This window comes from Neovison vison, chromosome 11, assembly GCF_020171115.1.
Source record: "Neovison vison isolate M4711 chromosome 11, ASM_NN_V1, whole genome shotgun sequence".
Lineage (NCBI taxonomy): Eukaryota > Metazoa > Chordata > Mammalia > Carnivora > Mustelidae > Neogale > Neogale vison.
The window spans coordinates 6,741,267-6,766,165 of record NC_058101.1 but is presented as its reverse complement, the minus strand read 5'-3'; the positions used below and the strand labels follow the sequence as shown (position 1 = coordinate 6,766,165).

General features: G+C 40.3%; 1 protein-coding gene across 2 annotated transcripts in view; it reads right to left on the bottom strand.

The window, feature by feature from the left end:
- Nucleotides 1-349: 349 nt before the first annotated feature.
- The window catches only part of NUP54 (nucleoporin 54), a 35,482-nt gene continuing 10,932 nt past the window's right edge, over nt 350-24,899 (bottom strand). For both annotated transcript variants that reach the window (XM_044267973.1, XM_044267974.1), the window contains 8 exons: nt 23,955-24,142; nt 22,327-22,523; nt 20,978-21,032; nt 20,442-20,535; nt 8,019-8,126; nt 3,884-4,003; nt 3,109-3,219; nt 350-1,186 (listed from right to left, as the gene is read on the bottom strand). In XM_044267973.1, the coding sequence (XP_044123908.1) occupies nt 1,058-1,186; nt 3,109-3,219; nt 3,884-4,003; nt 8,019-8,126; nt 20,442-20,535; nt 20,978-21,032; nt 22,327-22,523; nt 23,955-24,142 (1,002 nt within the window). In that variant the 3' untranslated portion in view covers nt 350-1,057. The remainder of the gene's footprint in view (nt 1,187-3,108; nt 3,220-3,883; nt 4,004-8,018; nt 8,127-20,441; nt 20,536-20,977; nt 21,033-22,326; nt 22,524-23,954; nt 24,143-24,899) is intronic.

The window sequence follows — 24,899 nt, the reverse complement described above, 5'->3', positions numbered from 1 at the left end:
CAAGCCAATGCGAAGTTAGAGCGTCACAACCTGGTCAACAGGCCAGGTGGAAGTCTGTCGTCAGAACTGTTCAAAATTACCAGACTGTTAAAAAATCACTTTCACATGATGTCTAATTCAGATTTTCCAGTGTTTTCAAATACTAATGATAGGGAATTCTTTACCATAGATGACACCTGAAATGTTTTATCTGCCATAACCTAGTCAAAATATGTCAGCATTGATACATTTTCCTTAGGTGGGAAAAATCAGACTCAAGGAAAGACTGAAATTCTTGAATTGTGATGATGATTTAATACTTGTGAAGACATGGTTACTCTCCCATAGCCAAATAAAGCATCAGACAGAATTACATTAAAGTAATTACGATCAAGAATTTATTTCCGTTTTCATCTTTAGAAATAAAAAGGCCTAAAAAAAAAACAAAAAAAGTTGCAAAAATGATAAAATGTAATTTTGCTATATCCTAATCACTTAAATGTGTTCTGTAAATTTCAAGTAAAATAATATAAAAATATATTTTCAATTCTTTATAGAATGAAAAAAAAAACCACATTAAATACTCTTCGATTTTCTTTACTCCTCCCACAGATGAGTTCACAGATATATAAAACTGATGTACATTTACATTCTGAAGTACAAAGCTCCAACAGCCAAGTGGGTGTGTAGTTTATGTTATGTGCAAAGCAGGTGTTTTGTATCTACTTGCTATGGAAAGCAGAGTAAAGGCTCAATGGAAAATAATCATTAAACACTGATTAGTTTTAAGAACGATGCTGTTGTCAAAATGTACAACAGTACTTCTTTTAGTAATCACGTACTTCTCTTTTATAGTGGAGAACAGCTTTCAGGCGTAAATCTGCCAGAGGCTCTCTCTGAAGAGCTGTGAAGCGGTGTCATCTCAGATCTGATGAGAAGTAAATCGTCAGTAACCTCCTCACAAGTCAGGAGAGGACGGTTTTCCTTTTTTCCCCTCCGTGCGGTCACTCTCATTCCTAAGGACGGTCTGATGTAGCAGAGGAGTTTTTCACAAGCCGCTGGCGGAGCTCCGGCAGTGTCAGCTAAAGCCCCCACCTCTGATGTGGATGGTTTCGTTCAACCCGTGTTCTACCAACTTGATGTCTTCCAAGTCATCTTTTATGATGCTGATCAGGTGGCTGAGGCCTTCCTGTTGTTGTTTTAAATGCTAGAAGGAATTTAGAAATAAATTAATGTAGTAATCTATTAAGCTGCAAGTTGCCCACAGGAATAAGGACTTTTTCCCATTCTTGTACTGGCAATACAGCCCGCAAACGGCCGCTGTCCAGCGCACGCGCCCCGCACAGGCGCCCTCCGTCTTCTGCGACCACACTTCTATGACCCGGACTAACGCGCTGTGAAAAACAAGATCACATGACTATCCGCAACAGAAATTTTACAGAAGACGCAGATTTTATATTGAAACAGAATGCACGAAGGTACCCGAACACGGATGACTAGCACATTCCTCGCTCTGCAAACTGAGTTTTCCGGTTTTGAGTATCACATGAAGGCAGTGGTAGCCTCACGGTTACTAAATAAGTTACTTAACAGTCCTTTAGGCACCCTCTGGTGCTGCAAAACAGCTGAGATGCAGGTGAAAACCTGGTTAACTTCCTCAACGAGGTGATGAGATGTGATTTAATCCCAAAACAAACACTGCTTTTTGCGGTTTCCGGTAGGTGCTTATGTTACCCCAGATGACTGCATAACCGCTTTAGTACGGTTCTTGACCTCAACAGCCTGAAGTCATTCTCCGCTCATTTTACTGTAGATACTTATGATCGGATATAATCAAGTGTGTCTGTACCTAAGTTCCCAAGAATCCAGGGCCCAAACTGGCCTTTAGCTGTATAAAATGACAATATCCATTCCAAAGCACATAATAAAACGGGATTTGTGGATGACAATTTTAACCATCGAAAATCCTCGGGGCCCTGCCAACAGTCCCACTCAGTATGTTCTATAAAATTTACCCTTTTTCTATCTTTAGATGTAATTTGATTTAATGAAAAATAACCACGGACTGTATTTATACTGGAGAAAATAAAGCTAGAGCAGTACTTCCCCCAAATTTTCAAACCAGATGAGCCTAAAAACGGAGCGGTTGTGGCCACCCCAGCCTCCACCTAGGTCCCCTGAGGGCTGAGGGGATCCGTAACTGGACCTATTCACAATTTCTGTGGAGTACAAGCTGGGAATCCAGGACACAGAGCACTTCCTTCTCAGACTTCAATGTACATACAAATCACCGACCTTAAATCAAGTGTAGGTGAAGCAGGTACAGAGTAAGGACTGAGCTGATGCAGAAGCTAACGTCTTCTCAAGTGCTGCCGCCGCCGCCACCACCTACCACTGAAATACGAGGGTCTAGGGAACTTTCCGCCTCTACTAACTGAATTCATCTTTTATTATAAAATATAAAAAACATGGAAATATCCATTTTAACCATTCTTCAAAGTATACAGTTCAGCAGCATTAAGTTTATGCACATTATATAAAACTTTACCTTTAGAACTTTCCTCTTCCCAAATAAATCTGTACCTCATAAATCCGCGTTCCTCACTCCCCTCCCCTCCGGCCCCTGGCGACCGCCGTTCTACCGTGAGCTGCTCTAGGTATCCTGCAATGTGTCCTTTTAAACTGACTTATTTCACTTGCCCTAACATTTTCAGGATTCATCCACGTTGCAGGGGGTGTCAGAATTTCCTTTGCTCTTAAGGCCGAGTGACCTCCTACAAGGTACATACACCGTATCCGGCTTGTTCATCGGTCTGTGGACCCCGGTCCCTCCACACTGGCTGCTGGGAGGACCGCCAGGAACACAGGAGCGCAGCGTCGCAGTCCCGGCGCTCGGTTCCTCCGGGGGGACATCCAGACGCAGAACTGCCGGATCATATGGTCCGCAGAGGCTTAATTTTTTGAAAAACTTTGCCACAGCAGCCACACCATTTTACATCACCACCAGCGATGCGCGAGGGCTGTATTTTCGGCCCATCTCTGTCAACACTTCTGATTCTCTTTGGGACAGCAACAAGCCCAACGGATGTGAAGTGACTTCCCCTTTCTAAAAGGCGCGGGTGCACTTACCTGCTTGATTTCCCGTAGCAGATCTGCATCTATGTAGTATCGCTCCTCAGATTTGACTGCGCCAAAATGATTCTGCATCCTGATTTGGGACATCAGCTCATTTAGTCGGCCCTAAACACAAGACCAAGTCCAATTACAACTGCTAACCACAGGTTTTGTTGTTGGTTTTCAGATCTCTTTGAGAGTGTGTGTGTGCCCGTGTGTTGGGGGGGGCGTAGCAGGAGAGGGAGAGAGTGTCAGGGAGACTCCCCACCGAGCAGGGCGCCCGCCGCGGGGCTCAGCTGCATGACCCTGAGATCATGAGCTGAAAATCTAGAGCTGCACATTTGACTGAGTCACCCAGGCAGCCCAAGAGAATCTTCTCTTCTGGAAAGGATGGTACCACTCTAGTAAGTTGTCTCATTCTCCCTCTATCACTAACACGAGTACGTTAACACTAACACAGGCCAAAGCCAACATTAAGAATCTACTTTAGTAAGGAAGTTTTGACTAAAGATGACGAAATATTTTAGTAATTACCACATAAAAAATTTAAAAAAAAAAAAAGATTATTTATTTGAAAGATCACAAGTAGGCAGAGAGGCAGGCAGAGAGATAGAGAGGAGGAAGCAGGCTCCCTGTTCAGCAGAGAGCCCGATGCAGGGCTTGATCCCAGAACCCTGGGATCATGACCTAAGCCGAAGGCAGAGGCTTTAACCCACTGAGCCACCCAGGTGCCCCCAAATTCCTCTTTTTGAAGACTAAATTCTAGCTTTATGGGCTCACAAATGCCTACCTTAAACTGGGTGGGTGCGTTCAGTTCACACTGAATTGTGTCCAGCTGAACTCGCAACTGCTCCTCGTCCGCCTGGATGGCGTACCCACTCTTCCTCTGGATTTCCTGTTTGATCAGGACCTGTGTGAAGAAAAGCCACCAGCAATACCAACAGAATCATGGTTGTCTTTAGTCATGCAAGTAATTTTATTGCAGACAGTTGCTGAAAGAAACCAGCTCAACAACACACTCACAATATAGCAGGAATCTTCACAGTTCAAGATTTGAATCAGGTTTGCGCATTTTTACTTGGTGGTCTGCTTTAGTATACTGATACATGCCTCTAATTTGTTGTTAATGCCTGCATAATTTTTCATGCATTAATGACCAATAATTAATTTAGTTATTTCTCTTATTGAGACGTATATATGTTGTCTCTAGTTTTGATATTATAAATATTTTTACATCTATAGATTTGCTTATATAGACCCCTCCACCCCCACGAATGAAACTGCTGGGTTTAAAAGCATGTTTTTAGTCTAACAGAAGCTAAATTGTTTCACAAACAATTTAGATTCATAGGCCACATGAAAGTACCCCTTTCCCCACATTCCAATCAGCAGTAAGTTGTTTAAATTTTCCCCAAACAAGTATAAATGGAGCCCACATTTTTTCTATAACCTGCCCTTTCCTGAAAATTAAAGAAACATCTTTTAATAGTGAAGAACTACTTTGCATTTGCTCTTCTGTGAACTGCCTTTACACATTCTTTGCCCATATTTCAGTTGGGTTTTTTGGCCAAAACTGAAGTATCTCTTTGTATAGTATGAATAATTAGTGCCAACTGCAAATTCTGTTTTTTCTGGTATCTGTCACAAGACCACTGACAAATGGCTCTGGCACCTTTTGCTACAGAAAATTTTCTGTAAAATTATGTAGCTAATTTTGTTTTATAGTTCCTGGCTTTCTGGCGAAAAATCTCTCCAGTCCCTAAGGGCTGTACATGTAGCGTCATAAACTTCTTAGAGTTAAATCTCTTTCATCCACTCGTTTTTGTCTGTGGTAAAACACGCAGTCCATTTTTTCCCTTAAGGGTCATTCTCTAGCATTATTTATTACATAAACCTACGGAACTGAAATATCACCACTTGTCATACTAAATTTTACGTTATACTGGCATCTATTTCTGGATCTCTGTTCTGTTCCATTGATCTTTTTTGTCCAATCCTATGCCACCCCCACACTGATTTGTTACAAAACCCTTAAAATGGGTTCTAAAATCTTACAAGTCCCCTTCACTATTTTGTTTAGCCAAAAGCTATTGCCAAAACCTATTCTTTATGAACTGAAAGATTTTAATTAGGGCTTTAAAAGTTGTATTTTTTAATCTTATAAAATGAACAGTAAGTCGCACCTAAGAGGTTTATATGTCTATTTGTAAAGACTTTATTTCACATTTTTTACTTTCCTCATAAATTTATTCCTAAGTATAATTTTTTCATCATAGTAAATGGAATATTTTCCTATTTCCACTAGCAGTATAAAGGAATTACCTTGTATCTAGCCATCTTACCATATTGTCTTTTTCCCTGAGTTTTCCTGATACACAATCATGTCATTAGCAAAAAGAAAATCTTTTCCAATGTTTATGTTAGTTACTTACCTTTATATATTTATGAAAACCTCCAAGATAACACAATAATAATAGTTTCTGAAATGTGATTATAGTGCTTTCTTTGAATTGGTGCTAACAATCTTTTTCATATTTTCTTCTTTAATGTGTTGATCATGATAAATTATATGCTGATAATTATATGCTGATTTCCTGTTATAAAACCACATTCCTGAAATAAACCTCACTCAGTCACAGTATATTCTTATAGGATTTGATTAGTAGTTGGAATCATTTTGCTTATATTTCATTTAAAACTACTGCACTTCTGTTGTTTTAGGTTAGATTTACTGAGGTCTAATCCACACAGAACAAAATCCACCCACTTGAGGTGTACAGTTACTAGGAATCTTGATAAAGTCATGTTACCATCGCCACAATCAAGACACAGAACATTTCCCTTACCTCCTTGTAGTCACTCCCCTCCCCTGACTACCCGCCCCTAGCAACGATGGATCTGTTATCTGTCTCTAGTTTTGCTTTTTGCATAACACCATAAAAACAGAGTCATGTCATATGTAGCCTTTAAATCTGGCTGCTTTCACTGAGCAAAATTTATATCTCTATTTATTAGACATATCTGTTACTAGATTTTTATTCTGGGGTACCAAAAACAGATGTAAAATAGCCTGGCTGCTCTGGAAAACAGTTTTTAGCAGTTCTTCAAAATGTTAAACAGAGTTACCACATGATCAAGTAATTCCAATGGTAGGCTTATGGACCCACAAAAAATGAAAGCACACATTCACACAAACATTTGTACACAAATTTTAACAGCAACATTCATAATAACCAAACAGGGGAAACAACCAAAATGTTCATCAATTGATGAACAGATTAAAAATATGGTATATTTATAAAATGGAATATTATTCAGCAATAAAAAGTATGACATACTACAACACAGATGAACCTTGAAAACATCGTGCTGCATGAAAGCAGCCAGTCACAAAAGATCGTACATCTCCTGTTCCATTCATAGGACGTGTCCAGACAGGCAAATCCGCAGAGACAGGAAGCGGCTGCCCGGGGCCGGGAGGTCTGGAGGAAATGGGGAGCGACTGCGGGCAGGGATGGAGTCTCTTCTTAGGGCGATGAAAATTTCAAAAATCGATTGTAGCAATGTTGCACAGACTAAATATACTAAAACCCACCAAACTGTATACTTTAAAAGGGTGTATTGTATGGCTGGTGAATTTTATCTCAAAGTTATTTTAAGAAATGAGGAGATGGTCTATGTATTTTTCCTACAACTTCGGAATTAGCGCTTTAGTGATTAGAGGTCAGCAATCAAACTATCTGGCCCTGGTATTTTTCCATGGTTGATACTTAGTAAGTTTCTCAATTGTTTCTACAGTCTATTTAAGATGTTTGTGTCTCTGCTGATGAGTTTTTAGCAAAACTGAAATCAGCAAAATTTGGCGATTTTCTCTAGCTCCCAAATTTGTTGCCGTGAATTACAATGTAGTATCTTCTCATTCTGTTCTGTGTTATCTATAGCAATGTTTCTTTTCTCACTGCTAATTCTTCTTTTCCTTCTTCAGACTCATAAAATATTTAGCTATTTTAAAAGATCTTTTCAAAGATATAGCTTTCAATTTATTTTCTGTACTATGATTAATTTTCTGGTTTCACTCATTTCACATCTTTGTTTCTCTCTTACTGGCCTCTCTTGATGGTCTAACTTTGTGAGTACTAGGTTCCTTATTTTTGCGTTTGTATTTTTAAATAAAGGTTTAAAGACTATAAATTTTATTCTGCCTACAGTTCTTCCTGTATTCCACTGATTCTGGTAGGCAATGTTTCTGTCTTCATGATAGTTTACAATTTCAATTTTTGTTGATGCTCATGCTTTTATTCCCTTCTGCTAATTTTGAAGTTCTATTGTTGTTTTTCATCCTGTTTTTTCATTAATGGTTATACTCCCCTTTCTAGCACTGAAAATCGAGTGTTTTTTTTCCTACTACTTTTATGAAAACATTAGTGATCTGATACAGGCTTTGTTTGCACCAAGACGATTTATTTCTTCACTGGTTCTACCCTCTCAATAAAATGTGAATTTTATTTATTTATTTATTTTTAAGATTTTATTTATTTGACAGAGAGAGAGAGAGATCATAAGTAAGCAGAGAGGCAGGCAGAGAGAGAGGGGGGGAAGCAGGCTCTCTGCTTAGCAGAGAGCCTGATGCAGGGCTCGATCCCAGGATCCTGAGATCATGACCTGAGCTGAAGGCAGAGGTTTAACCCAATGAGCCACCCAGGTGCCCCAAAATGTGAATTTTAGAATATATTTACTTTCTTCACTCACTCCTGTGAGACCACTCCTCCATTGCCTAAGTTTTACTGAGAAAAGATTAGTACTTTCATTTTCAAATTACTATTACTTCCTTTCACTATGTTTTTCTCTATTCCAAAAAAATTCTCTATTAAGCACGGTCTCACATACAGTCTAAAAATGTTCAAAAAAAATTTGCAAAGTACTACCTGTAAGGTTCTGTGGGAAAGGTCCATGAGTTTCCTCTTATATTGTGCAATTTTGGCCATAGTTGTAGTTTGATTCTTCTGTAATTCACTGATATCTTCAGATATGATCTATTTTTTAAAAAAGTTTTGAAGGTAAGTAGAGATATCACAAGTATCAGGGTTATCTATATGCAAAATCTAATTCTAAAATGAGACAGTCATCTCTCAAAATATAAACTCCTTAAATCTGCTTTATATTTCTTCCCCTTTGTGCATCTGAAAATTAAAAAGTACCATTCAAAGGTTTCTTAAGAGCTCTAGGAAATTTAGTGAGGAGACAAAGCGTCCAGAAAAATAAAACATATACTTCCGAAATAAGGAATTTGTAGTAATATTAACAACCAGCCCATGAATGGAAAAAGTTAACAGCTATAAAGTGACATCCAGGAGTGGCCTTAATAGACCATTAAATTTCCACCAACTCTGGAAAGTATAGTCCAGTCTTAGCTGTTACAAAATACTTAAGAGGGAGTGATCAAGCGTAAGGGAAAAGGAAAGATCGTAATCACACAACCAAATACACTTTTATGCCTCTGTGTCTTGGATTTGCTCTTTGCCTGGCTTGAAATCATACCGTTCTGCCTTATGAAGTCTTAACCTTACAGATGGGAGCTAAATCTCATTTCATTAAAGCTACCCAAACTGAATTAATCCATAATTGTTTCTATCATGATCAATCATTCTATGGCATTGACTTATATTAAGAGGTTTTAAGAAAGAGGGTAAGAAGATTGTGCAAGACATATTTTAGTATGTACACCTGGACAGGTCACCTTTTAAGGGAACTTTCCAGTGACCGGTCATGCTAAAGGAATAAAAGTAGGTAGCCATGTTTTATACTATGTATTTCAGGCTCTTCCCCCACCCCAGTTTTGAAAAGTTGGCGGCTTCCAGACACAAAAGAATACAGTGGTTTTCTCAACCAGCAATAACTAAGAAAAAATAGAAATGTTACCATTCAGTATTTATTCACAAACACTAAAACAATCTAGGAATTACCCCCAGAAAGAATGTACAAGGTTTTTAAAGAAAGTACTTAAAACTGTTTCAATGGACGGTACTACAGACAATGGATGGTCTACAGACAACATGTTTAATGCAATTCCAACCAAAACGCTAGCATTTCGACAAACTGATTCCAAGACTATTATAGAACAGTAAAGATCCATAAAGATGCAACAACTCTGAAACCAAGAAAAAAATCAGAGGTTCACTCTACCACACACTGAAATACACTACTAAAGCCAGAGTTTAAAAAAAAAGTGAAACTAATTAAAGAACAGAATACATCACACACACACACACTTACATATTTACATATGGTGACCTGACTGGTTAAATGCTTTGATAAATCACTGGGGGAAAATAACACTGGATGTTCTTTACGGAGGACAATGGAACATCTGACCCATTTGAGAAAAATAAACTTGGGTTCATACTACTTATTGTGTGGAGGACAAAAGACCCAAATGTGGAAGGTTAAACTCTAAAATATTAGGAAAAAATATTAGGAAAAAAATGTAGGAGACTCTTAGCTTTTGGGGTAAAGAATGATTCCTTGAGCAGATTCCCAAGAAAACAGGGGAAGATACTAGTGAGTATTATTGCCCTAAAGTTTTCTGTTCAACTCAGGACACTGCAGAGTTGGAAGAGTTGAGAAAGTAGGAGCTATCTGAATAGAATCAGACTAGAGATTAAAATCCAGAGTAATGGTGAACTCCTGAAATTCAGTAAAGAAAAGTTAAATGCAACAGAAAAACTAGCAAAAGACAGGAATTAATTTTGATTTTGGACAAGATGGACTCAAGTATATGGCACTCTGTCTCTCCTATGGAGCACAGCTTTCAAACTTGAACAGAATGCACGAGCAACGATTTGAGGACTCTGAGAAAGAAAGAGTGGCAAGAGGCCTGGGGAAGAAGACAGGGATCTGAGGTACCACTGACCTGGTAGTGAGTTACCAGGGCCCCCACCTCTGGCATACCGCACTCTGGTTACAACACAGCCGGAAACTGAGACGCGAGCATCAAGCTGACAGCTCCGAGAAAAGCCTGTATTAGCACTGATGTGGGCGATACACTGTATTGTCTAGAGAGGGTTTCCTCAACTCCAGCACTGTGGTAGCCCTTCCTCGTCCCTGAGGGTTATGTTTTTACAACCCCCAACGGATGCCTGAAACCACGGAGAGTACCAAGCCCTATATATTTACTATGTTTTTTCCTACATGTACAGACATAACATATGATAGAGCCTCACTTATAAATTAGGCACATTAAGAAATTAATAAACTAGAACAATTATACTGTAGTACAAGTTACATGAATGTGATCTCTCAAAATACTTAATGTACTGTACTCACCACTGTTCTTATGATGATGGGAGGTGATAAAATGCCTACCCGGAAAGATGAAGTGACTGACGGAGACACTGTGACAGAGCATTAGGCTACTGTTGTCCTTCTGATGATTCATCAGAAGAATCATCTGATTCCAGAGCGTGGTTGACTGCGGGTAACTAAAACCACGGAGAGGGAAACCGTGCATCAGGGGGAACTACTGCATTAATCTGGGCCAGACAACCTCTGCAGAGGCCCAGCTCCCTACACACCAGGATGTGCATCAGCATCCTTGCCTCTACTCAACAGACACCTGTAGCACCCCCCCAGTTCTACCAACCAAACAAGTCCCTAGACGGTGCCAAATGTGCCCGGGGGACGAAACACCACCCCCACACCTGCTGAGAGATGCCCTCCGGCCATCGAAACAAAAGTGTTGAAAGGACAGTAAATTAAAACAGAATGCTAAAAAGTGTCCAAAAAACCCAAATGAAGGCAGAAAAGAGGAAACAACATATTGTCAGAATACATGAAGCAAAAACTGACAGAATTGAAAGAAGAAAAAGACAAATCCACAACTGTAGCTGGAGACTCCCAATTCTCTCAAAATAGAACGAAGTAAACAGAAAAATCAACAAAAATAAAGACCTTGAACAATCTACCAACCAGATCTCACTAATAGAAAACTCCAGCCAAGAACATCATTATCTACATTCTTTTCAAAGGGATGTGGATTAAAAACCTTAAAACAACTGAAATCATACAAATTTCTCTGAACATAAAAGAACTAGACAAAAGTAAAAGGAAAATCTCCAAACATGTGGAAATGAAACAATCTATTATTCAAAAAAACTAAGATAGCACTCTCTAGTGAAATTAGGAAATAATTTTAATGTATCAGAGATAAAAATATAACATCAGATTCTGTGGAATTTAAAGCAGTGCTGAGAAGGAAATTATTAGCATTAAATGTTATACTAGGAAAAAGGTCTCAAATTAATAACCTAAACTGCTACCTAAAGGAACCAGAAAAAGAGAAAAATAAACCCAAAGCAAGCAGATGAAAATAGTTAAAAAGAGAAATGAAATAATAAGCAGAATACTAGAGAAAAATTAATGAGACCAAAAACTTGGTTCTCTGATGAGATCAACAAAATTGACAAGCCTCTACCAAGACGAAAAACCAGAGGTAACAACTTCTTTGGGCTTTCTTTGAAGAACTGTGGTCATACCACGGCCATACCGTAGCAAATCATTTTAAAAATGATGATGATAAACCCAATGTGTCCAGCCCAAAGATAATGAAGGCTCTGGAAATCATGTCACATGGAAAGCCATGCTTAAATTTATAGCCAGAGAAGAGAATAATATAAAGGAAAAAATGATCACAACGTTCAAATATGTGTAGGGCTATCACAGGAAGCACAATGATTACCTACCAATCAGTGCCAGAGAGAACGGGTATAAATTATACCAAAGCAGACACTGGGTCAATGTAAGTGAGAGAACTTTTTTTTAAAAGATTTTATTTGACACAGAGAAAGAGAGATAACAAGTAGGCAGAGAAGCAGGCAGAGGAGGAGGGGAAGCAGGCTCCCTGCTGAGCTGAGAGCCTGACGCAGGGCTCGATCCCAGGACCCTGAGACCATGACCTGAGCCGAAGGCAGAGGCTGAACCCGCTGCGCCCCCACGAGAGACCCTCTATCAGAGCCCGCTGACTGAGAAACGCGCTGCTTCGTAAAGCGGCGCACTTTTCACTCCAGTCTGAATGAGTATGTTATCAGGAATTCCACATAAGACAGTTGGAGGTAACCGCTATGTACCTGTAAGTCTTTGATTATAAGATCTAGTAAGATATTAGCTAGGTTTCAGCACTCAATGATTCAAGTGCTTCATTAATCTCCAATTCTCTGCCAACCAAAAGAATCACAACTGGGAGGAGAGGCCAGATGGCAGAGGAGCAGGAGACCCTGTTTCAGCGGTTCCGCGAACGGAGCTAGGTACCTAGCGGCGCGCCCGGAACGCGGAGACATCAGCCGGCCGAGCCGATCTCACACTCCGGGTCTCTGCAGGCCAGAGGACGACGGGCGGAGCGCGACAGAGGAGCCCGAGTGCGCAGACCGCTACCGGAGGGTGCACAGGAGGGGGAGCCGCCGGAGAAGCGAGCCACTAGGAAGTAAGACCCCGTGCGGAAATGCCTGCGCTTGGGGACCAGCAATAACTTGGAGACTGGTGGCCGCAAGTGGGAAGGGCCTGATCACAGCGCTCAAACAGGACGTCAGGGGTTTCACGGACAACTGTTGAGACGGGGCAGCCGCACGCACAGACAGAAGCCCATGGTCACAGGACGGCCGCAGCCACATCTGCCTGCACCGGAGCGAGCTGCCCGGGCTCCAGTCGATGGTCCCTGGGGCTGGCGGCTGCCACGACCACCAGAGCCACCTCCCCTGCCTCCACCGTCGCCCGGGCGGAGCGCACCTGGCATGGGCTCAAGTCAGCGGTCCTGGGAACTGGCAGCCCCCAGGACCAGACTCACCCGGACCAGTACGGCTCGTGGTTTTGGTGGCATGGGAGTACAGTGACAAGGGGGTCCTCGGGTGACCGCTCAGACGGTGGCTGGTGGCGTGCGATGCCTGTGGGAGGCGGCAGCGTTGAATGGAGTTTGCAGAGAGGGGGCATCTGTGTTCCGGACCATTCAGAGAGGAGCAAACTGTGGCTTCTCTCTTAGGCAGAGGTCTGGGTGTGGACAGTTTTTACTTTGCTCTCACCCTCTGAAAAGGCAGAAAAACTGCCAGAGGACAACCCCCCCCACCCCAAGCAAAAGCCCGAAAAACCGGTTTCCACGGAGCCCGGCCCCTTGACAGGCAGGGCCACTCCGCCCAGGCAGGACTGACTGAAAAACAACACACCAGGCGTTGCTCCTGGCCTAGAGGCAGAGAAGACACCTCCAAGATCAACGAGGACAGAAAGACCTCCAGACACGTGATCGTGAAATTCGTGAATCTTAAATTTAGAGAAATTGTCTTAAGGGCAGCTGGGGGAAGAGATTCTTTATGTACAGAGGAAGGAGCATCAGAATAACATCAGACGTGTCCACAGAGACCTGGCAAGCCAGAAAGGGCAGGCAAGACATACTCAGGACACTACATAAGAACATGCAGCCTAGAATACTTTATCCGGCAAGGCTGATGTTCAGGATGGATGCAGAGACAAAGAGCTTCCAAGACCAGCAAAGACTAAAAGATTATGTGACCACCCAGCCGGCGCTACCAGAAATACTAAGGCGGGGGCGTCTATAAAAGAAGAAAGACCCCAAGAGTGACACAGAACAGAAATTTACAGAGACAATCTATAGAAACAAGATCCTCACAGGCAAGAGGATGACAATAAAACATACCTTTCAATTATCACTCCCAGTATGAATGGCCTAAATGGGCCCATAAAAAACGGCACCGGTTGTGGATAATGAAACAGGACCCGTCCATATGCTGTCTACAAGAGAAGCATTCTGAATCTAAGCATTCATCCAGACTAAAGTGAAGGGGTGGAGAAGCATCTTTCATGCCAACGGGCCTGAAAAGAAAGCTGGGGTAGCAATTCTCATATCAGACAAATTAGATTTTAAGCTAAAGACTGTAATCAGAGATACAGAAGGACACCACATCATTCTTAAAGGGTCTATCCACCAAGATCTAACAATTATAAATATTTATGCCCCAACATGGGAGTAGCCAATTACATAAGCCAACTGTTAAGTAAGAAGACATACTGATAAGGCGGCATTAAATGTAGGGGATCTTAACACACCACTCTCAGCAACAGAAAGACCATGGAAGCAGAAAAGCAACAAAGAAACAAGAGCTTTGAAGGACACATTGGATCAGATGGACCTCATATATATACAGAACATTCCACCCTAAAACAATAGAATACTCATTTTTCTCGAGCACACATGGAACTTTCTCCAGAATAGACCACATACTGGGTCACAAATCAGGTCTCAACTGACGCCAAAAGACTGAGATTATTCCCTGCATATTCTCAGACCACAATGCTTTGAAACTGGAACTCAATCTCAAGAAGAAGTCTGCAAGAAATTCAAAAACTTAGAAGCTAAAGACCATCCCGCTCAAGAATGTTTGGATTAACCAGGAAATCAAAGAAGAACTTAAACAATGCATGGCAACCAATGGGAATGAGGACACATTGGTCCAAAACCTATGGGATGTAGCAAAGATGGTCCTAAGGGGGGAAATACATAGCCATCCAAGACTCACTCAAAAAAAAATAGAAAAAAGAAAAATCCCGAATACACAAACTCTCTTTACCCCTTAAAGAACTAGAGAATCAACAACAAATTAAGCCTACCCCATGCACAAGAAGGAAAATAATTAAGATTAAAGCAGACATCAATGAATTAGAAACCAGAGATATAGTAGAACACATCAACAAAACTAGAAGCTAGTTTTTTGAAAGAATAAGATCGATAAACCACTGGCCAGACAAATCCAAAAGAAGAGAGAAAGGACCCAAACCAATAAAATTATGAATGAAAGGGGAGAGATCATGACTAACACCAAGGAAATAGAAACAATCATCAGCAATTATTATCTACAGTTATATGGTAATAAGTTAAGCAACCTAGAAGAAATGGATACATTCCTGGAAACCTATAAACTTCCAAAACTGAAACAGAAGAAACTGACAACCTAAATAGACCAACAACTAGTAATGAGATGGAAGCAGTGATCAAAAACCTCCCAAAAAACAAGAGCCCAGGACCTGATGGATTCCCTGGGGAATTCTACCGAACATTCAAAGAACAGAGAGCACCTATTCTCCTGAAGCGGTTTCAAAAAATAGAGACAGAAGGAAAACTTCCAGACTCTTTCTATGAAGCCAGCATTACCTGGTTCCCCAGACCAGGCAAAGACCCCATCGAAAAGGAGAATTTCAGACAATATCCCTGATGAATATGGATGCCAAGATTCTCAACAAGATGCTAGCTAATAGGATCCAACAGTACATTAAAAAGATTATCCACCATGACCAGGTGGGATTTATCCCTGGGATACAAGGTTAGTTCAACAGTCGCAAAACAATCAAGATGACAGAACAAATCACTAAGAGAAGAGAGAAGAACCACATGGTCCTCTCAATTGATGCAGAAAAGCACCTGACAAAGTACAGCATCTTTTCCTGATTAAAACTCTTCAGAGTATAGGGACAGAGGGAACATTCTTCAACTTCACCAAATCCATCTATGAAAAACCGACAGTGAATGTCATTATCAATGGAGAAAAGCTGACAGTCTTTCCACTGAGATCAGGAACACGACAAGAATGCCCACTCTCGCCACTCTTGTTCAACATAGTACTGGAAGTCCTAGCAACAGCAATCAGACAACAAAAAGAAATAAAAGGTATGTCAAACTCTCTCTCTCTGCAGATGACATGACATCTATATGGAAAACCCGTAAGTCTCCACCCCCAAATTACTAGGACTCACACAGCAATTCAGTAACGTGGCAGGATATAAAAATCAAGGCACAGAAATCAGCTGCTTATACACTAACAATAAAACTGTAGGAAGGGAAATTAGAGAATTGATTCTGGTTACAACAGCACCAAAAACCTAACTGAAGAGGTAAAGGATCTATACTCGAGGAACTGCAGAACATTCATGAAAGAAACTGAAGAAGACAAAAAGAGATGGGACAACAGTCCATGCTCATGGGAGAATAAACATCGTTAAATGTCTGCGCTGCCCAGAGCCACCTATACTTTCAACGTCATCCCAATCCGAATACCATCGGCATTTTTCAAAGTGCCGGAACAAACAATCCTAAGTTTATATGGAAGCAGGAAACACTCCGAATAGCCAAGGAAATGTTGGAAAAGAAAAACAAAGTTAGGACCATCACCTTGCCTGATTTCAACCTTTATTACAAAGCTATGATCACCAAGACAGCATGATACTGGCACAAAAACAGACACACAGACCAGTGGAACCGAGCAGAGTCCAGATATGGACCCGCAACTCTATGGTCAAATTATCTTTGACAAAGCAGGTAAAAATATCCAGTGGAAAAAAGTCTCTTCAATAACTGATGCTGGGAAAACTATGTGTAGAAGAATGAAACTCGACTATTCTCTTACACCACACACAAAGATAAACTCAAAATGGATGAAAGACCTCAATATGAGATAGGAATCCATCAAAATCCTACAGGGGAACATAGACAGTAACCTCTTTGACATCGGCCACAGCAACTTTTTGCAAAAACACCATCTCCAAAGACAAAGGAAACAAAAGCGAAAATGAACTTTTGGGACTTCATCAAGAAAAAAGCTTCTGCACAACAAAGGAAACAGTCAACAAAACAAAGAGGAGGGGTGCCTGGGTGGCTCAGTGGGTTAAGCCTCTGCCTTCAGCTCAGGTCATGATTCCAGGGTGCTGGGATCGAGCCCCACTTTGGGCTCTCCACTCCACGGAGAGCCTGCTTCCTCCTCTCTCTCTCTCTGCCTACTTGTGATTTCTGCCTGTCAAATAAATAAATAAAATCTTTAAAAAAACAAACAAACGAACAAAAAAACAAAGAGGAAACCCACGGAATGGGAGAAGATATTCACAAATGACATTACAAAGGGCTGATATCCAAGATCTATAAAGAACTTCTCAAGCTCAACACCCAAAAAACAGATAATCAAGTCAAAAAATGGGCAGAAGACATGAACAGACACTTCTCCAACGAAGACATACAAATGGCTTGCAAACACATGAAAAAATGTTCATCATTAGCCATCAGGGAAATACAATTAAAAACCATACTGAGATACCACCTTACACCAGTTAGAATGGCAAAAATTAACAAGGCAAGAAACAAATGTTGGAGAGGATGTAGAGAAAGGGGAACCCTCTTACACTGTTGGTGGGAATCAAGCTAGTGCAGCCACTCTGGAAAACAGTGTAGAGTGTCCAAAAAATTAAATATAGAGCTAATCTATGACCCGGAAATTGCACTACTGGGTATTTACCCCAAATATACAGATGTAGTGAAAAGAAGGGCTATAGGTACCCCAATGTTCATAGCAGCAATGTCCACAATCACCAAACTGTAGAAAGCCAAGATGCCCTTCAACAGACGAACAGATAAAGATATGGTTCATATATACAATGGAATATTACTCAGCAGTCGGGATGAATACTCAACTTTTGCATCAACACAGATGGGACTGGAGAAGATTATGCTGAATGAAGTAAGTCAAGCAGAGAGAGTCAATTATCATATGGTTTCACTTGTGGAACATAAGGAATAACATGGAAGACATTAGAAGGAAAGGAAGAGTGAAAGGGGGGAAATTGGAGGTGGAGACGAACCACAAGAGAGAGTGGACTCCGAGAAACAAACTGAGGGTTTTAGAGGGGAGGGGGGTGGGGGATGGGTGAGTCTGGTGGCGGATATTAAGGAGGGCATGTATTGCATCGAGCACTGGGTGTTATGCGTAAACAATGAATCTTGAACACTGTATCAAAAACTAATGATGTATGGTATTGTGACTAACACAATTAAAAAAAAAAAGGATCACAACTTTAGCTTTTGTTTTGGTAAGACCTTATAAATATTAATTAAGAAAATATGCAAGAGGCTCCTGGGAAGATGGCAGAGTAGGAGGACCCAGGGCTCACCTCTTGCCACATGGCTGCCTAGAGAACACCCAGAAAGCAACCTGGAAACTGGCAGGACAGACTCCACAGCCCAACCCAGACAAAAGGCCAGGCGAGGAGATCCACTGCACGGTGCCACAAGCCTGGCGGTGTGCACGCAGCCCAGACAAGGGCCGGCATCACTCCAGAGTGAGTCCTGCTCCAGGGAGAGGGGAAGATGACCACATGCCAGGGGAAGATGACCACATGCCAGTCCAGCTAGGAGTCCAGCAGTGGGCTAGGGCAGGCAGCTGGTCTGACTGCAGGCCCCAGCCACCACAAAAGCTTCTCAGGGGACAACACAGGGAAAGTACCTACAGTTTGGTGATATTTCATCTCTGGCAAACACCTGCTCTGACTCAACTCGAGCCCAAGGCAACCCTGGACTGGCCCACTAACAGGCAGGCACCAGGCTCTTCCCACAACAGGCAGAAAGTCAGTGCAGGCTGTACCGAAGGCAAACACAGCTCGCCACGTTAGGACACCCCCGTAACAAAACACTTAGGAGACACCCTTGATGCACCATTTTCTGGTGGGGACACTGCAGTGCAGGACCTCTTCATAAAGTCACTACCTTCAAGTGCAGGAGACACAGCTGAATTTCCTAACACAGAAATAGACACAATAATAGACAAAATGAGGAGACAGAGGAATATGTCCTAAATCAAAGAGTAGAACAAAATCAGAGCAAGAGACCTAAACGAAATGCAGGTAAGTAATCTGATAGCGAGTTTAAAGTAATGCTCCTAAAGACATGTGCTAAAATTGAGAAAAGAATGCACGACCTCCATGAGACCCTCCACCAAGAGAGGAGACATAAAAAAGAACCACTTACTGATAATGAACTCACTAGATGAAATTAAAAACAGACAAGCTGGAATAAACAGCAAACAAGAGGAAGCAGAAGAACACATCAGCCACCTGGGAGACAGAGTAATGAAAAGTAATCAAGATGAGCAGATGAGAGGGGGGAAAAAAATACCCAAAATGGGAACAGACCCAGGGAACTCAGCAACACTATCAAGCATGACAGTTGCATGATAGAGATCCCAGAAGGAGAAGAGCAAGAAAAGGGGACAGATTTGTCTGAAGGAGTAAAAGCTGAAAAAATCCTGAATCTAGGGAAGGAAAGAGAAATCCAGATCCAGGAGGCACAGAGAGCCCCCCACAAAACCAACACAAAGAGGTCTGCATCCAGACACAAGTAAATAAGATGGCCAAAAGTAGTGATAAAGAGAGAATTTTAAAAGCAGCACAAGAACGGAAAGCAGTTACATACAAGGGAAACCCCATATGGCTATCAGTGGGTTTTTCAACAAAAACTTTGCAGGCCGTAAGAGAGCAGCATGATAAATTCCAAGTGTTAAAAGGAAAAAAATCTAGAGCCAAGAACACTCTATCCAGCAAGGCTTTCATTCCGAATAGAAAGAGAGACAGTTTCCCAGAAAAAGTTAATGGCAAACCAGTCACGTCGCCATCACACACGGATGCCATTGGTCTGTGAGGCCCAAATCCATAGTCCAGCTGCCCTCCTGCCTAAGTCAGCATGCACAGCCTGCCACGTGCTCAATGCCAAGTTAACATGCCTTCACCTCAGACTGCCAGGGACTCAAACTGACACTGTTTTCTCAAATTCCAGCCCCTGTGCTCAAGTCTATGCACAAAAGTGGGCAAAATTATAACAGAATGAAGCAACCCAAACAGTGACACTAACTCTGTTGAATATATAAGGGAGAAAAGGAGTGTCATAGGCTAAGAACATCTTGAACAAGCACATCAAAGGACAATACATACAGCATGATTCTGGTTAGTGAAAGAAACAAACCCAGGAAAAATAAAGTAAGATGAAAACAGAAAGGGAGACAAACCACAAGAGACTCTTAACTACAGGGAACAAACTGTTTCTGGAGGGGTGGTGCATGGGGGGATGGGGTAACTGGGTGATGCGCATTAAGGAGGGCACGTGATATTACATGTAACCGATGAATCCCTGAACTCTACCTCTGAAATTAATATACTATATGTTAACTAATTGAATTTAAATTTTAAAAGTACCCCCACCCCAAAATAATAATAATATGCATTCCCTGGCTGCAAAAGGATGTAACAGCCTAATAGCAATGGTAAGCCAACAATTCTAAATTCTTTGTTAAAATATACCAAATCAGATTTACGTGATTTTGGAGGCTCTCTACTAAGCAGTTGCACAAAACTGTAATTGTTAATTTTATAGCATACTCTATATTATTTAACTCTAAAACATAATAGTAATCCACACAGTAAAAAGTATCTATAATCTTTTTTACTATTGCCAGAGGCAGAGAATGAAGCTAAATGCTTACATCTAATCTGGTCTGATGCTGCTTAGTCATCTGGTCTTGAACCTTCAGTCTTCGAAGAAGTTCTTTGAAACCCACCATGGGTACAGGAATTAACCTGAAGAAATCCAAGTGGTCAATTATCAGATCTTAAGCCTTTTACTATTATTACAAAGTACCAGAAATTAGGGTTTTTGTAATAACATTCATGTAATTTCACAATAAATTTCTAGGGTTCAAAGACAGATCAATGACTATGAAATCAACAATGTTAAATCACAGATTTTTTTCAACCTTCTTATTTTAGAAATAAAGAAATAAAGTTCCGTCAAAATACATACTTTTAAAGGCAAAATTAGGGGAATGATACTCAGATTTCAAGGTTTTCACCATACTGTACAGCCTTGTCAGTCAACAAGTAGGCTCCCAGCCCAACGTGGGACTTAAACTTACAATCCCAAGACCACGAGTTCCACGCTCTACCGACTGAACCAGCCAGGCATCAACATTCCCCAGCAAATATCAGTCCGTATATGGGAAGGCGACGTGGGCGTACTCACTTTTCTGAATCAGGGTTGTCCACCTTCGCTTGTTCCCAGATAATAGGATCGACACCTACAAAAAGGGGAAATAGTTTTTCTGAAAGAAACTATTCTCTGTTTTTATAGTATTTGTATGGGAAAGGCCTTCCTAAAATAAGATTTTAAAAAATCCAGAAGCTATAATGAAAAATGACTATTCAATATGACAATTACAAAAATGAAAATTGTTAGGATAAAGCTTTGAAAAAAATTGTAGACTGAAAGGAAGTATCTACAACCTATAGGATAATAGATTAACCTTCAGAAAAACAGAAAAAGCACCTATAAATCAGAAAGGAAAACAAAAATATCTAATAGAAAATGGGCAAAGGACATGAAATGTTAATTCACAAAAGATAGAACCACAGCTAATAAACATATTTAAAGATGCTCAAATGATTAGAAATCAGGAAAGTGATTTTTGCAATCAGAATGGCAAAATTATAAAAGTGATAATCTCATTGCTGGCAAAAATAGATCAAAATGAGAAAATATTTAAAAAGAAAAATACGAGAAAAAGAACACGTTCCTGTCACAGTGTGTATACGACTTTCTTTGGAGAGCAACCTGGCAGTATCTAACAATACATAAAATATACATAATCTCGACTCAAATTTCATTACCAGAGAGCTATTATGTTTACAATGCTGTTTAACTGTTGCATAGTTTATAATGATGAAAAAGTGGAAATGACATAGAAGTGAAGTGAAGTAAGGTACATCTGTGGTATTCCATGTACATTTTTAAAAAGAATATTTACCAGTGTGTACTGGTATGGGATGGGAAGGGCTACGATATACTACAACTGAAAAGGCAAGTCGCAGTAGATGTACAGTGCAGAATCCTTTTTTTTCTTTTAAAGGATTTACATGTACATATGCTATATTAAAATCACAGGTAAAGGACTAATAAATTATTAGTAAAAGCTATTTCTGTGAATAGGAGACTAACCGGATCTGTCATACAGTCAATCTAGTTAGGCCGTCCACAGCATCTTTTCTGGTGAGAACACTTATTTAGGTTTTACTTGAATTCTCAGCACAAGTTAGAAGAAAATAAAAATATTAAAAGTAAATTACCTTGGGGTAGATGGATTATGGATTATTTCTCTTTAGTTTGTCATTTCCCAACATTTCTAACGAGCATATTAACTATAAAATATAAAAGCTAAGTGAATTAATACAATGAAAACATTCAAAACTTTGTCCTGAATTAGATGACATGATAGACACTGGTTTTATTAATAACCAACTAATACCTCCCAAAATAGGGGAAACATTTTTATCTCTAAATCTTTCATTTCCTCAAATCTGTGACTACAAACGTACCAGCAGGAGGATTCTGTAAGAGCTGTTTGATTTGCGCAGGAGAAAGTTCAGTTCTAGTCATAGAAAGGGTTACTCCAAGTTGCTGCAACTGTGTTTTTATATTCGTTTGTTCAAAATGGGCATATAGTGTTGTAGCAGGAACTCTTCTTGAAGTACCATTTGGAGAACGCTCAACAACATAAATGACAACTTCTGTCCTGGGAGACAAATAACCAAGTTATAAAACAGCACAAAACTCATAGCTCCAACTCAGTATCAATGTAGCATGTGATTTTCGAAAGGTGCCAGCAGAATTCAGAAATCGTTTTAGAAGAGAAAATAGTATTTTCTTAAATCTTGGAAAATAAGGAACCCTTACTTAATGTTATGTTCACTTGTCTATCAACTTAAATGATAGTTAAAATGGGACATATGATACTTATAAAAGGTTTGCTTCACTGCAAAGTCCTACGTAAATGTTACTATCTTTTCCAGAATTGAGAAGTACTTTGGAGATTCTGTTGAAGTTATCTGATCTCAATTATTCTAGTTCACTAATTCTTCCAGGAGTGCCTGGGTGGCCCAGTGGGTTAAGCCTCTGCCTTAAGCTCAGGTCATGATCTCAGGGTCCTGGGATCCAGCCCTGCATCGAGCTCTCTGCTCAGGGGGGAGCCTGCTTCCTCTTCTCTCTCTCTCTCTGCCTGCCTCTCTGCCTACTTGTGATCTCTGTCAAATAAATAAATAAAATCTTTAAAAAAAATAATAATAATTCTTCTAACCCAACATATCCCAAAGTAAATGTTTTTACCACTAAGTATGAAAATTATACAGAAGACATAAGAAGTAAATGAGTCATATTTCTCCATGAATGAGTATGCACAGTTATCAGTTAAAACTTTCTAATAACATCTTTGTGGCCTTTGATTTGCACACACAGCCATGATTAACGTTTCTTCCTGTTTCTGAACGAAGAATCTAAGTAATCATTAGTATCGGGTAAGTTAAGAATTCCAAGATTAAGGGGCACCTGGGTGGCTCAGTTGGTTTAAATGTCCAGCTCTTGATTTCAGTTCAGGTCATGCTCTCAGGGTTGTGAGATCACTTGGCCTCTGTACTGGGTGTAGAGCCTACAAGATTCTCCCCATCCCCTCGCCCTGCTCCTCCCACCTCTGACAGACAGATAGATACATAAATATATATATTAAAAAAAAAAAAATCTTAAAAAAAAAAAAAAAAAAAGTAACTCCGGGGGCACCTGGGTGGCTCAGTTGGTGAAGCAGCTGCCTTCGGCTCAGGTCATGGTCCTTGGGATCGAGCCCAAGGCTCTGGGACCATGCGCAGCAGAGAGGCTGTTCAGCAGAGAGTCTGCTTCTCCCTCTTCCTCTGCCCGCTGCTCTGCCTACTTGTGGTCTCTCACTATCTCTCTAATAAGTAAATAAAATCTTAAAAAAAAAAAAAAAAAGTAACTCCCAAGATTAAGCAAAAAAGCTTTTAAACAAATGTTGTTATAAATACCGAATAATAACTAGCTGAGTAATAATATTCTGCTCAAAGATTTAATTTGTGCTTTATCAACAAAAACGGCTGTTGGCTCACTCTCTTTGGACCAAGGGGCACAGAAATAAGTAGTACATTTAATGTATACTTACTGATCATCTGGCAATGTTTTAATACCCTCTACATTTACAGTAAGGGTCTGGTTTCCTCCCAAAACTTTATGCAATGATTCTACCAACTGCTGTTGTTGGCTTCGAATATCTGTTTCTTTTTTGTTGAAAACTAAAACCACCAGCCCATCTTCATCTTTATTATTGGGCATACAACTATATCCTACTGCCTGTAGAATGACAAAACAAACAATATCAAAACTATGTACAGATTTTACATCACATGTTTGATATTAATACTTTAAGCATCTGCTAAAACAGGGAAAATGGTTTAATGGCTGCTAATGAAGGAAATAATTATTCTTGCCACCACTCTGTGCCCTAGGTCATCACACAAGGATAAAGAGAAACTATTTTACCCAAGAATAATATAAACTTAGAGTGAAATTGGAATTTCCTCTTCAACAGAGTAACCAAATAGCCTTCCCTTCTAAAAAAGTTTGATAGTCATTACTGTTGGGTGTTCCTGAACTCTGATGAAACAATTCTGCATGTCATTATAAAAATGACCACAAAAGTCATGGACCGAGGCCTAATTTATTTTACTATATTGACTTATGGAATCCTAAACTAAGTTTTAGATAGAGCGAAGATATGATTACTATTGTTTTTTCTAAACATAACTACTTTTAAAGTAGAATAACACCATCAAACGTATAACACTATAAAGAATATCTACATCGTTTTATGGGTTCATGTCATATAAAACTATATGAAGCATGTTACCTTTTAACATATAAAATATGATAAATTATACCTAAGGAATTACTCTTTTAGATAGAAGCCTTTTCTTGTGTCACCACTTATAACGCAACTTTTTTAAAAAAGATTTCTTTGTGGGGGAGGAGTAAGGACAGCGCCACAGACTCTCCAGCAGACTCCCTGCTGAGTGAAGAGCCCTCTGCAGGGCTGGATCCCATGACTCTA